Below are 12,877 nucleotides of genomic sequence, written 5' to 3' on the forward strand. Positions count from 1 at the left end.
AAAACTGCAGCAATTTTATAAGCAGAAATCATACATATTTCTCCCTCTCCTGCCGCTGTGTGTTAGCAGACCTTGCAGCTTGGGTGAATTAAATTGGAATAATCACTGACAGTTTATGGAGTTCAGAGGCTTTGTTCATGCAGGAACTATTTACAGGAGGAGTAGAGACGAAAGGAGAGAAATAGTAATAGTATTGCCTGGAGAGAAGAGCAAACAAAAATTGTTCAGCGTCTAAGAGAGGAGTTAGCATAGACAGAGAGGCTTACAGATACACAGTGTGGTTTAAAGTAACACATGTTTTAATAGAAGCTTAAGAGAAGGAAATGTATGTGCTTTCTTCCAACACTGTGCATCACTAAATTGGTGAAAACTGGGCCAAAAGTGTATGTGTGAGAAAATATCATGTTAAACAATAATATAGGGAGATAGAGATTTGAAAACTTTAAATCTAATAAATATTTAATCATCATCAGCAACGGGGTAGTTTAGTCCAGCCAATAAACTGTAAATATTTTATTTATTGCACCTTCTACTATTTGTCTAAAAGTATTTGTACCAACAGCTACTTTTATATCAGAATTCTGTTTTCCCATCTTTTGATTATTAGGGCCATTACATTTACTCAGTGTAAAGGCAACACGGGTGACATCATCAGAAATAGTGTTGCAATGGCATTCTCCAATGAGCCCATGTAATGCATCCTTTCATCACTACCTAATTAGCATCTTAGAGAGTGGAACAACAAAGTGGGAAGCCATTCCATTTGGAAAAAATAACACTTCTGCTGTAATTGGAAATCTCAAGCCATACCACCAGTATCAGCTACAGGTTCAAAGTGTAGCTGAAAAGGGAACTCTAAGCTGCTACGAGGATCCTATGTTAATAGTAACAGGTACATAATTTCTATTTTATAAACAATGTACATAATTACTTTTAAATGGATTAATTTAGGATATCTGTGGGCCAGACTATTGGGGGGGGGGAATGAACGAATTCCTATGCCCCACAAATAACCCAGAGATGCATTTTAAATAAAAGGACACATTGTACTCATGTAAAAACACGCTGATTCCCAGACCGTCCGTGGGCCAGATTGAGAAGGCGATTGGGCCGCATTCGGCCCACGGGCCTTAGGTTGCTTACCCCTGATATATGTCCTAGGACTCCTAAACAAAAGGAAGAAATATAGAAGATGATAGCATCTACAGATAAGTTCAGCATGCAGTTAATTATTTAGTTCACAAAATTTATACACCACTTGATTGTAAGAAAAACAACCACCTCAAACCCTCATTCTTAAGCAATCTTATTTTCATTCACTCCCCCCCCTCTCCCTGCAGTCCCTTATGGTGCCAGATGTTTGCTCCTGGGTTGTGAAGGAGATGGAACTGTAGGGGAAGGGGTAATTAGTAAGAACATCTCTTCCTTTTCTGCTAAAATTTAAAATGTTTATCGAAGTTGTTAGAGAACATGTGTTACAATTTATGCAATTCTCCCATTTTAGTAACCATGAAGGAATATCAATACAGTCATACTTCGGGTTACAGACGCTTCGGGTTGTGTGTTTTTGGGTTGCACACTGCGCCGAACCCGGAAGTACCGGAACGGGTTACTTCCTGGTTTCGGGGCACGCACAGAAGCACTAAATCACGCTTTGCACATGCGCAGAAGGGCTGAATCGCAACCTGCGTGTGCACAGACACAGCACTGTGGGTTGCAAATGCTGCGGGTTGCGAATGTGTCTCTCCCACGGATCACGTTAGCAACCCAAGCGTCCTCTGTATTCTAAAATAATTATGCTTTTTCCATCAGTGACTGCATGCATCCTCAACTGAGAACCGAGTTTTAAAAGGGAGAGCTAATCAACTAGGAATAATTTTGTCTATCTGATATGCACTGTAGATATCATTTTCTTTGTTTAGGTGTCAGCCCACCTACGAATGTATTCATCCATCCAGAAGATATAGGAGAGGACCATGTAATTATCTACTGGAAACTGCCACAAGAGGGCCAGGAGTCCTATATCCAAGCAAGACCATCTGCAGTTGAGGAGAAAAAGATGGTGTTCTTAGTAAACAATACAGAGAGTTTTAAAATTGAACTCCTAATACCTGGAATGACTTATGAAATAGGAGTGGCTACAGTAACAAATGGAAACAAGAGTGAACTAAATACCATTCAATGCACGCTTAGTAAGATGTTTTGAGACTTTTTTTGGGGTGGGGGAGAAACATTGTTATTAGGACACACACACACACACCCCTCTTAAATGGTTCTAGATCAGTAGTGCCATTGCAGACACATGTCTACTCAGAAGTAGGTCCTGTTGAGTTAAATGGGGCTCATTCATCATAGTGGGTATCATAGCTGCCAAGTTTTCACTTTTCTCGCGAGGAAGCCTATTCAGCATAAGGGAAAATCCCTGTAAAAAAGGGATAACTTGGCAGCCATGGTGGGTATAGGAATGCAGCCTAAAAGAAGTATGGTACATTTATTAGTAGTAAATCCAGTATGGAAGTTTATCAGTTGGATCAGGATTAAAGCCTGTGAAGGAAAGTCTTATGGTGAGATCTAACATTACACGGGGACCCAGGTGGCGCTGTGGGTTAAACCACAGAGTCTAGGGCTTGCTGATCAGAAGGTCGGTGGTTCAAATCCCTGCAACGGGGTGAGCTCCCGTTGCTCGGTCCCAGCTCCTGCCCACCTAGCAGTTCGAAAGCACATCAAAGTGCAAGTAGATAAATAGGGATCGCTCCAGCGGGAAGGTAAACGGTGTTTCCGTGCACTGCTCTGGTTCGCCAGAAGCAGCTTTGTCATGCTGGCCACATGACCCGGAAGCTGTCTGCGGATAAACGCCGGCTCCCTCGGCCTATAGAGCGAGATGAGCACCGCAACCCCAGAGTCAGACACGACTGGACCTGATGGTCAGGGGCCCCTCTACCTTTACCTTTAACATTACACTAACAGGACTTCTCCTTCCTTTCTTCTCCCTGCAGTCCTGGTACCCTAACCCTCCAAAGCAGATAGATTATGGGAGTGGAAGAGAGGAAGGGAAAGTCTGATTTGTGTGAGTGGAAATCCATTGCACTAGAAGGTTGCCATAATATAAAGTAGATGGTAGAAGCAGAATTTATTTCAAAGTACGCTAACATAATATTTTGGAATTGTTGCCTTGTGGAAATGAGAGGTGCTCAGCAACGGAAATCACTTTCATTGCAAACCATCAACAGGCTTGATTGAGAGCAATCAAAATAATGACACATGGCCTGAGAGCAAGAGAACATGTATGGTAATGTTTTTTCAAATGTCATTTTAGAAAGAATACATATAATTTATTTCAAATACGTGTATGGTTGTGCAGAAAAGATCGTATTCTAAAACAGTAGGCCACACGAAATATGGACACTACATAGTTCATCAAAGTGGCATGACCATTTCCATTGTTCCATAAATTTTATTTCTTTAGTTTAGTAGTTGATACCCACATTTTGATGAGATGGCTTAGATGTGAGAAAATTCAGCTGGAACATTAAATCAGGCCTTAGGCCAGTCAATCAGAGGTTGATTACTCTTCTGAACAGCTTGGATTTTCAAAGCATTAAACCCTCTTGCTCTTTCCATTGAAATGAATTGTATTTGTGTTGACCACCTAGCAGACTATAAAATCCATTGTTTGCCAACAATATTGTATCTGACAATCCTTACTTTGTGTCCCCTACATTAAAAAGATGTGGTCTACATTTACTGATCTAATTTACAGCTGTTTATAAAACACGTTTGATCTGATCCCTCCTTCTGTTGTCACTCTAGAACCCAAACCAGTAAAGATTGCCATCCCTTATGAAGTTCAAAGTAATTCTGTGGTTTTATTTGTTCAAATGCCTGCTGTTGGAGTCATTGATGGCATACATGTCATGAGTAAAAGAGGCCCTAATGCAACTACAACTTTATCAACTGATGGGAAAGTAACTATAGAGAATTTAATCCCGGGCACGGAATATGATTTTTTTGTTTCCACTACAAGTGGAGCTATGTTAAGTTCTGCATACCACCTGCCAGCTATAAGAACATGTAAGTTATTTAAGGTTATGTGATTACACCCTCTTCCTTCAATATGAAACCTTGCTGTAATTTGTCTAGTCCATATATTTTTTTCATAACTATACGTGGAAGTATTTTTCAAGGCCATTTCTGATTAACTTATGTTGATAGTTGTGGACTCATGTTGGCATTGCTGATTTATTAGCATCTTAAAGTTTTTATTGATGACATAATATATTGTCTATAAAACTATGGGTTGTATCCAACACTGCAGCAGCAGACATCATAGTGCACAATGGAATTTCCCTTACTTCTCCACCCTACAGCCCTGTATCTCAAAAGCATATAATGGGTTTACACCAGGAGAGAAAAGGAAGGGGGAGTCCCATTACATGCGTGGAAATCTACTTGACTTATTATATTATATCATAATTTTTTAACTTCTCTGTAACTTAGTAGTTCAAAATGTTCAGCCTAAGGCTGTGCATGTTTTATTGGATGTAAATTGCAGTGGAATTCACTCCCTAACAAGTAATGCATAGGATTGCAGTCTTGAGCGATATAAATAGTATCAGCGTTTGTGATGGTGTGCAGCATTTGAGACCACCGATTCTAATGTACATTAGCATTTCTCTGTGTACAGTAATACTGAGGGCTCAGATGGATCTACCAATAACTGCAATCAATGTTTATAGGGGAATGTTTATAGATGCTGAGTCAAAGTATATGAACCTTAATTTTTTTTGTATATTCATGTGGTCCTGCTACAATGCAGAGAATAGGGGCAAGAGTAACCTGCCGATTTCATAGCTGTTCAGCAATCTCCTTTTAAGTTGCATGTTTTCCCACCTCCTTGTATGCATATTTTTGGCATTGAAATAAATGGAAGTGGGTTGCACTTTAAGCAAATAGTAAAAGTGTAGCCAGAAACCTGACATTTTTAACACAGTATCTTTCTGGTATTTAGATGTGCAATATTATGATCTATTACTGCATTTTCCCACAAGAAGTGAAAACCGCTTCGAGGAAATGCAAAACATGGAGAGGTGTATCACCATCCGATTCTATGTTTTGGCATTTGCTATGCCTTCACTGGGACGTGGGTGGCGTTGTGGTCTAAACCACTGAGCCTAGGGCTAGCCAATTGGAAGGTCGGGGGCTCGAATCCCTGCGACGGGGGGAGCTCCTGTTGTTCGGTCCCAGCTCCTGCCCACCTAGCAGTTCGAAAGCACGCGAGGCAAGTAGATAAATAGATACCTCTCCAGCGGGAAGGTAAACGCTGTTTCCATGCACTGCTCTGGTTTGCCAGAAGCGGCTTAGTCATGCTGGCCACATGATCTGGAAGCTGTCTGCAGACAAACGCCGGCTCCTTTGGCCTGTAAAGCGAGATGAGCGCCACAACCCCAGAGTTGTTCGCGACTGGACTTAACTTTCAGGGGTCCTTTACCTTTTATGCCTTCACTGCAGCTCATATTTTCCTAAAATAGTAGAAGTTTGCAGTAGGACTTTGTGTAACAAGAATTAACTTTTCAAAGAGAATGGGAAGAACACAGATTCAGGGAGAATGGGTTGTAGAGGTAGGGAAATGTAGACGAGAGTCTTTGGGATTTGTTATATGGAATCCCACAAATTATGGAGGACTGAATTATCCAGTGTGTGTGTGTGGGGGGGGGGGGAATCCCAAGATGAGAATGGATGGAAATACAGTATTTCATCTGAGCAAATAGGCTAGGGCCTACAGAAAGTCACAGATAGGAAAGCAAATAGGGTTGTATCCAGTGGAGTTATCCTATTAGTGTAAGGACTTCTGTCTGCACAATGTTTCTTCTCCTCTCCCTGTGTGTCCCTTCCAATTCTGCTCCAGAAAAAGATTGGGGGGGGGGCATTGGTGTGCACAGGGCGAGAAGAAGTCCCATTGCACAAACTGCTGACTAATTATTGGATGCGATCCATAGTCTCTAAAGCTGGAACAGCTACCTGGTAGCTCTAGAAGGTCCTAGATGTCTCTACCAAAGTTTAATGGCACTGTGGTAAAAAATGAGTTGTTCTTGGCCCTAAACAAGCACCGTATTCAGGAAAACAGAATTTGGGCATACCTGCTCTCTCTCTCTCTCTCTCTCTCTCTCTCTCTCTCTCTCTCTCTGACATTCAAAAAAAAATTATGAGCTTCTTTATTGCAGAACTAATTTTGAAAATAAAAGATAACCCATAAGCTGAAGTAAATTGAGTGCTGGGGTTGAACATAGTTGATGAAAGGTCTCTGCTGGTACATTTGGATATGGCAGAAATCCAAAAGGCTCAGACATTCATCCACTCTGGCTCTTTATTATGACATGAATGAAATGAAATGTATGATGTACATGTTTCACATATTTTGCAGGCCTTGCAGATCCACTAAATGTATGTGAAGGCAGAGTTACAGATATTTCAATACAGATTATTTGGGATAGAGCAGATGGAAACTTTCAGCAGTATGAAGTCACATGCAGAAACTATGCAGGTATTTTCATGGTATGTTAAAAAAACATCCATCTGTTTTATATCACCAATGAAATCACTGCTGTCAAATGAATTGTAGTCATTTTAAAAAGAGATGAACCCACACAGACATTTTACTATTGTATTGCTGTATTGAATGCATTTTTATTCCAGCTGATATTACGTATGTGCCTAGGTTCTCAAACCCTTGGTAATTGGGTGCTTGCAAAACCAGAAGTCCACAGGGAAAGATGAAAGAAAATGAACTGCTACTTTGTAGTCTCCGGTCCCTGCCATTCAGCTTGCACAGGTCCTGCAGTGTCAATAGGGGCAGTGATTAATATGTGCAGGATGAGGTCACAGCACAAGTTGACTGCAATAATTACATGTGCATTGATTGTGCTCACACGCACACACACCTTCAAAACTGCAAAGAAGACACTACCTCTGTTTGATTTGTAGGTCCAAAAAGTCACAAAAGAATTGGCAGAATTTTCCAGTCTGATCCCTGGCTCACTATATAACTTCACAGTTAAAACTGAAAAAGAAGGATATAAAGACAGCCTTCCTGTAAGCATACAAATAGAGACAGGTAAGAATGACAAAATTCTGCTTGTAAAACATACCGCTGCTGCAAACATCACCTTTGTTATCCTGATACACTAAAGGGCTAATCCTTTAAAAAAAAGATTTCTGTGTGATGGGTAAATTGAAAGCGATAAATGCTTTCTCGTTTATATATTTTTAACAAGGCATACTGGGATGTGCAACTTGTATAAGAGTCTTAAGATGAAGTGAGGGTCAAGACTCCAAACATTCAATTGTGCATAGGCAGTTTTTGGGTAAAATATTATTTCCATGCAATAGCAAAGTATACAAAATTACAAGAACAGTTATACAGTAATTATTAGAGATGGGGAAAGTTAATTGTTTATTTCTGCGCTTTGTACAACTGTAAAAAAGTGGTAACCTCTTGCAGAAACATCAAGACTGCTACTGTTTCCTTCCTGTGCTGTACCTTATCTGTTTTCAGAAGCTGGAGAATCAAATCCTATTATTTTATGTAAGGAGTTATTTATGGAAAATTAGACTTGGCCATTCCAACTTCAGGCTTCCAGGCACAAAATCCTATCCATTAAGCATTGTTAATAATTTCATATTTACTTCCTCTTAAAAACTTCCATGGATGGAGATAATAATTGTTGGCTTACCAATATATGCTTGAATTGCTAATTTTCAACATAATAATCTTTGTTGATAGTGCCAAGCTCAGTTAAGTATATGAATTTCAGTAAAGACTCTGGGTCAATAACTATTACCTGGCCACCAGCACTGGGTGTATTTGATGGATACATCATTACATTGGCTTGCAAAAACTACAGCAAAGAAGAAAAGTTTTCTTCAGATATAAGGTATTGTATAAAGATAACACATTACTTTCTGGCCACAGAATGATTAGACAATGTTTTTCTTAATTATATTTTTCTTAATTATTCAGGAAGTACAAATTTGACGGCCTTTCCTCAGGCACTGACTACTTTATTAAAATAGTTACTAAGAACAGATTAAAGAGAAGCTTCCCTACCACTTTAAAAATCAGCACTTGTAAGTTTTTCCCCCCCTTTGTATTCTGGATTTTCAAAGTATGTCCATGCAATCATTTGTAATTTAAGAGCACTTCACTACGGATGCAGTATCTACATGTGAGGGATGTTTCTAATTGTTTGCAGTTTTTGATACATGATGCAAAGCTATCCCACAAAATGGTGATTAAATGATTAATTGAATGGTGGCATTAAAATCCCTTAGTAAATAAATAAAGCACCATGGACTCAAGGCAGCCCTGTTCTCTCCCCTTCCTAACACATAGGCACAATAGACTAATAATAATAATAATAATAATAATAATAATAATAATAATAATAAGCCACCCATCTGTCTGGATTATCCCAGCCATGCTGGGCAGCTTCCAACAAAGTACTGAAAGACAAAAAAACCTCAAACATTAGAAACCTCCCTGTACAGGGCTGCCCTCAGGTGTCTTCTAAAAGTCAGATAGTTGGGAGGGCGTTTCACAGTCTAAGCACTACTACCGAAAGGGCCCTCTTCCTAGTTCCCTGTAACCTCGTTTCTCGCAATGAGGGAACTGCCCTCAGAGCTGGATCTCAATGTCCAGGCTGAATGCTGTGGGTGGCGACTCAATGGGTTGAGTGGGAGGTTCATGCCCGCCTCCCATATCCCCATCCAGACTCAACGTAAGTTAGCTGTCCTCCAGAGAATGAGCATTAAGTGAAAGGGGAGGCCTAGCTAGAGATCCTTGCCGATCTTGTTAGCATTTCACTCCTCCGTTGCTGGATGTGTGATTGTTACATCACATGTCAGTGTTCGTTTTCTAGGTTTGGAAAGTGTGAGAACGGAAGTCAGTCTTATCTCTCTTCTGCTGTACTGTACTTTTGTACTGTACTTTTCTTTCTCTCTCTCTCTTGGAGAAGAAGTGAAAGGTCAACATGATTGCTTTGTCCTGTATATATTGCTTAATAAATACTTAGAATGCACACACTCACGCTCCACAATCATTTCTGCTATACTCTGCTGATAGAGCGTGCACGCACATTCCTTTTGGTGCACACTGGGACTGATTTGCCAACGTCCCGGGCTGCACTTCATCAGGAAGAGATGCTCAGAGAGATCTGTCTCATTCTGGGGCTGCGTGTGCTCCCCAGACAGATCTCCCATTCACCTTGACAATTATTCTCACTGCCTGTGTGTACAAGAGAGCTCACCTTGTGTAGTTGTTTATTTTCTCCTGCCATGGTCCTAATTAAAACCAGCCCCAACTTTGTGCCTGCTATTTACAGTGGGAGGAAAGAGTAGAATGCACTCAATCAACCTACAGGGGTCTCCATATGCAGGTTCTTCACCAGCAGTAGACTGGGATCATGCCTTTAATCCCAAGCATAAGCTAGCTAAAACAGAGGTAAGGATCCTTTGACACTCCCAAGGATTGCTCGGCTCCAACTCCCATCATCCCTGACCATTGAACACATTGGCAGGGGCTGATGGGATTTGCAGTCTGGCAACATCTAGAGGGCAACACTCCGCTTGCCTGAGCTACAGAGAGGCATGCACCTCATAATTCTTATCCAAGATCTGAGAACAGATAATCCCGTTCTACTCTCTAAAGACCGTGAGAGAGGAACCCAGGAAAGTAAAAAAAAAAATCCATGAAAGATTGAATTGACCTCTTGGCCCTCAGAACCATAAATCAACACATCTTTATATTCTGGCACAGCCATGATTCATACCAAAACTGAATTGGAGAAGAGGTCACATTCCCTAGCAACTGTCCTTACTTCCTTGCACATTCAGAACTGCAAATTTAAAGGAGACTATTATCATTTCTTTAATTTTATCACTTTAATGTTATCTCTTTAAACCAGGTCCCAATCCACCCATAGATTTACAGGCATTTGGAATAGAAGAGAACACAGTTTATTTGTCATGGGGATTGCCCAACGGAAGCTTTGATCATTTTGAGGTAAGAAAAATAGTATGTAAATAATTTTTTTATTGACCTACTTTCCCCGCCCCATTCATATAGGTTGACAATCACAGAGGAGGTTCTTCTGCCTGTGTGCAGAAAACAAAGCAAAATACATAGGCAACACACAAAACAAAATACACGTGCTTGCCCCAAACCATGTATTTTTACCCAGCACGGAAAAAGGCAGCTTGAGGTTATGATATACAGTATAAAGAAAAAAAATTGCCCCAAGAGAAAGAGATAAGTAGTTTCTTTCCCCTTACTCTCACTATCCATTGTAGCCTCAGTGGGTGTATTGTATCAAACAACCACAAATATCTCCTTATGTCTCCTTTGACATGGCAAAGCAAGAAAAAACATCAACCACAAATCTATTTTGTTATTCGTCCTAGAATATTTTATGAATTTTAACGTGTGTTTTTTAAATATGTACATGTGTGGAAATTACAAACTCCAGATTGTTTGTGCTTCTGTACAGATGTTCTTATGGAAAGAAATTGTCATTTAATATGGATCATAATGACATCACATTATTGTCTGACATACCGCAGAGCAACCAGCCATGTTAGAGCAGTCCTTCTGAATAAATGAGATTAAGTGTGAAATATTAATAAGGGAGGCTTTGGAAGAGTGGTTGCCTAGCAAAGTGCCCAGCACAAATGGGATCATTTTACTACTCATTTAAAATTAATCAGCCAAGCTCATCCAATTTTCATTACACGCTTAGGAATTAATGGCATGAAAACAATACAAAAAAAGCAGCTTTAGTCAATTGTTTCCCTTTATATCCCTATTTTTAGTTCATTACTTTGCATTTTGTATTCAGTTATAATTTGCAAGCATACTTGCCTCAGTTTAAGTTTGGTGCACACGTATCTATTGGGACAGATCCTCCTACTTCCCAGAAATCCTTTATCTCTAGAACTGTGATTTTAGTTTCTTGCTCGCTTTCTTGACTGACCTGAAGCAGTCAGCCTGGGCATTTCACAGCCCTCTGACTGATGAGCAGGGCAATCCTGCAAACTAGATCCTGGCACAGAGGTGCAAATGAGACTGGTATAAAACTATGTCAGATCCTGAGTCAGTTCAGAAGCCTGGGGTGTGTGTCTGTGTGTGTGTGTGTGTGTGCCAGCAGAGTCTTGGGCCAGCAGAGCAAGAATTAAGTACACAACAATCCAAAACGCAGAGTCAACCTCTAATTGGGTATATGCGCACTGTAAGGCCTTGGGAAAATACCAGCACAGGAATGGAAACACATGTGGGGGGGGGTTGCACCCCAGCTACATCCACCACATGCTGTTCCAGTCAAATAGCCACATGCAACAACAGTGTGACGCAGGTAAACAAATGCACACAAAGATCATAAGAACTGCAATCACATATACAGGCTCTTGCAACCCCCCCGCTCCCTAAGAACACACAGCACACCTAGGGATATGAGAGTGGATGACTTATTGAGAGCATGTTGCATAAGACCAATGGAGAAAGCCACAGTGCAAAGCATGAATGGGCTGGGCACAGTGGGGGAAGAAGGGGTGTGTGGTAGAGGCGGTCCGCCCCGGGTGTCATCCCTGAGGGGGGGGGTGATATTCGGCACGCCACCTGCCCATGACTCCCAAGCCTGCTGCCTACCCTGAGCTGTCGTGGGAAAGAGGGGAGCTGTGCCGGCGGCCTTCACCCTTTGTTTTGACAGCTCGGGACTCCACTGCCTCCCCCCGAGCTGTAGGGTGGCTGAGTGGGAGGAGGCAGGCAGACGCCTTGGAGGCCCCGCGGGCAGCTGGCCCCACTCCCGTGAGCGGTTGGTCCTGCCCCCAGGCGCAGGGCATGTGTGCCGCCCCAGGCGCCCGATCGGCTTGCACTGCCACTGGCTGGGCATACACAAGCGCCCTAGTCAGCTCACCTGAGAAAAAGTCATAGGCGGTAGAAGCAGTCCTAGAGACAGGCCACAGGCATTCACTTTTCTCTTAGGCCTGGAGTGTTGTTCAAATACTGCCATAATGGGACTCCATCACTTCTGTCAATAAGAAGAGTGGAATTGAATCCAAATATATTCTCCTCTCCTTGGCAAGAAAACTGCTGTAGTATTTATTTTTTTAGAGCATTGCGTGAACTCTTCTGGTTTTCCACATATGCAGATTCAGATAATGCAGGGATTTATCATCACTATTTTTAAAATAACAAATGCGGATAGTTTACTAAATTACAATAATGTTACTAAATTACTAAAATATTACTTAATGACTATAACGTGACACTAGCACAATGGCACGAATGTGTACATCTTTCACTGTGTTACTATTGGTGGGTGCTGTTGCTGCCTTGATGACTGACTCCCTAAATTATATTAAATTACTTGGGATATAATCTCTACATGTGCTTTTCTTCTCTAGCTTTCCCATGGTTTGGCAACGAGCGTTGGTTTTCTTCATACGACTGCAGTTGCTGTTGGCAGGGCTGTAGTGAAAAATCTGATGCCTGGCGTAGAATACGTTTTTCAAGTAAAGACCATTAAAGGAAAAGACTTTAGTGTGGCTGTGGAGAGAAAAGTCACTACAAGTAATTTCCTGATAAATAATTTATATTCCTCCCTCCCCAAAATACAGTGTAAATATTTTTGAACAGCAGTCAGGGCCGGCTCTAAGATAAGCCCGGGTAGCGCAGGGCACCCGCCCGCCCGCCACGGTGAGAAATGGGGCGGGTGGGGCGCCGGAGCGATCATCTCGCCCGGGTGCCCAACATTCTTAAGATGGCCCTGACAGCAGTACAGAGAATATTGGAATATGATGTGAGACACTGGGCTGCTTCAGCATATCA

General features: G+C 41.4%; 1 protein-coding gene across 1 annotated transcript in view; it reads left to right on the forward strand.

The window, feature by feature from the left end:
* Positions 1–12,877, forward strand: part of PTPRQ (protein tyrosine phosphatase receptor type Q) — a 113,688-nt gene that overhangs the window by 9,393 nt on the left and 91,418 nt on the right. The window contains exons 9-17 of the mRNA XM_088677020.1: positions 608–892; positions 1,923–2,192; positions 3,811–4,071; positions 6,422–6,552; positions 6,982–7,111; positions 7,781–7,931; positions 8,018–8,124; positions 9,960–10,057; positions 12,454–12,619. Of these exons, the coding sequence (XP_088533146.1) occupies positions 608–892; positions 1,923–2,192; positions 3,811–4,071; positions 6,422–6,552; positions 6,982–7,111; positions 7,781–7,931; positions 8,018–8,124; positions 9,960–10,057; positions 12,454–12,619 (1,599 nt within the window). The remainder of the gene's footprint in view (positions 1–607; positions 893–1,922; positions 2,193–3,810; positions 4,072–6,421; positions 6,553–6,981; positions 7,112–7,780; positions 7,932–8,017; positions 8,125–9,959; positions 10,058–12,453; positions 12,620–12,877) is intronic.

The sequence above is a fragment of the Zootoca vivipara genome, chromosome 9 (assembly GCF_965207765.1).
Source record: "Zootoca vivipara chromosome 9, rZooViv2.hap1.1, whole genome shotgun sequence".
NCBI classification, from domain to species: Eukaryota; Metazoa; Chordata; class Lepidosauria; order Squamata; family Lacertidae; genus Zootoca; species Zootoca vivipara.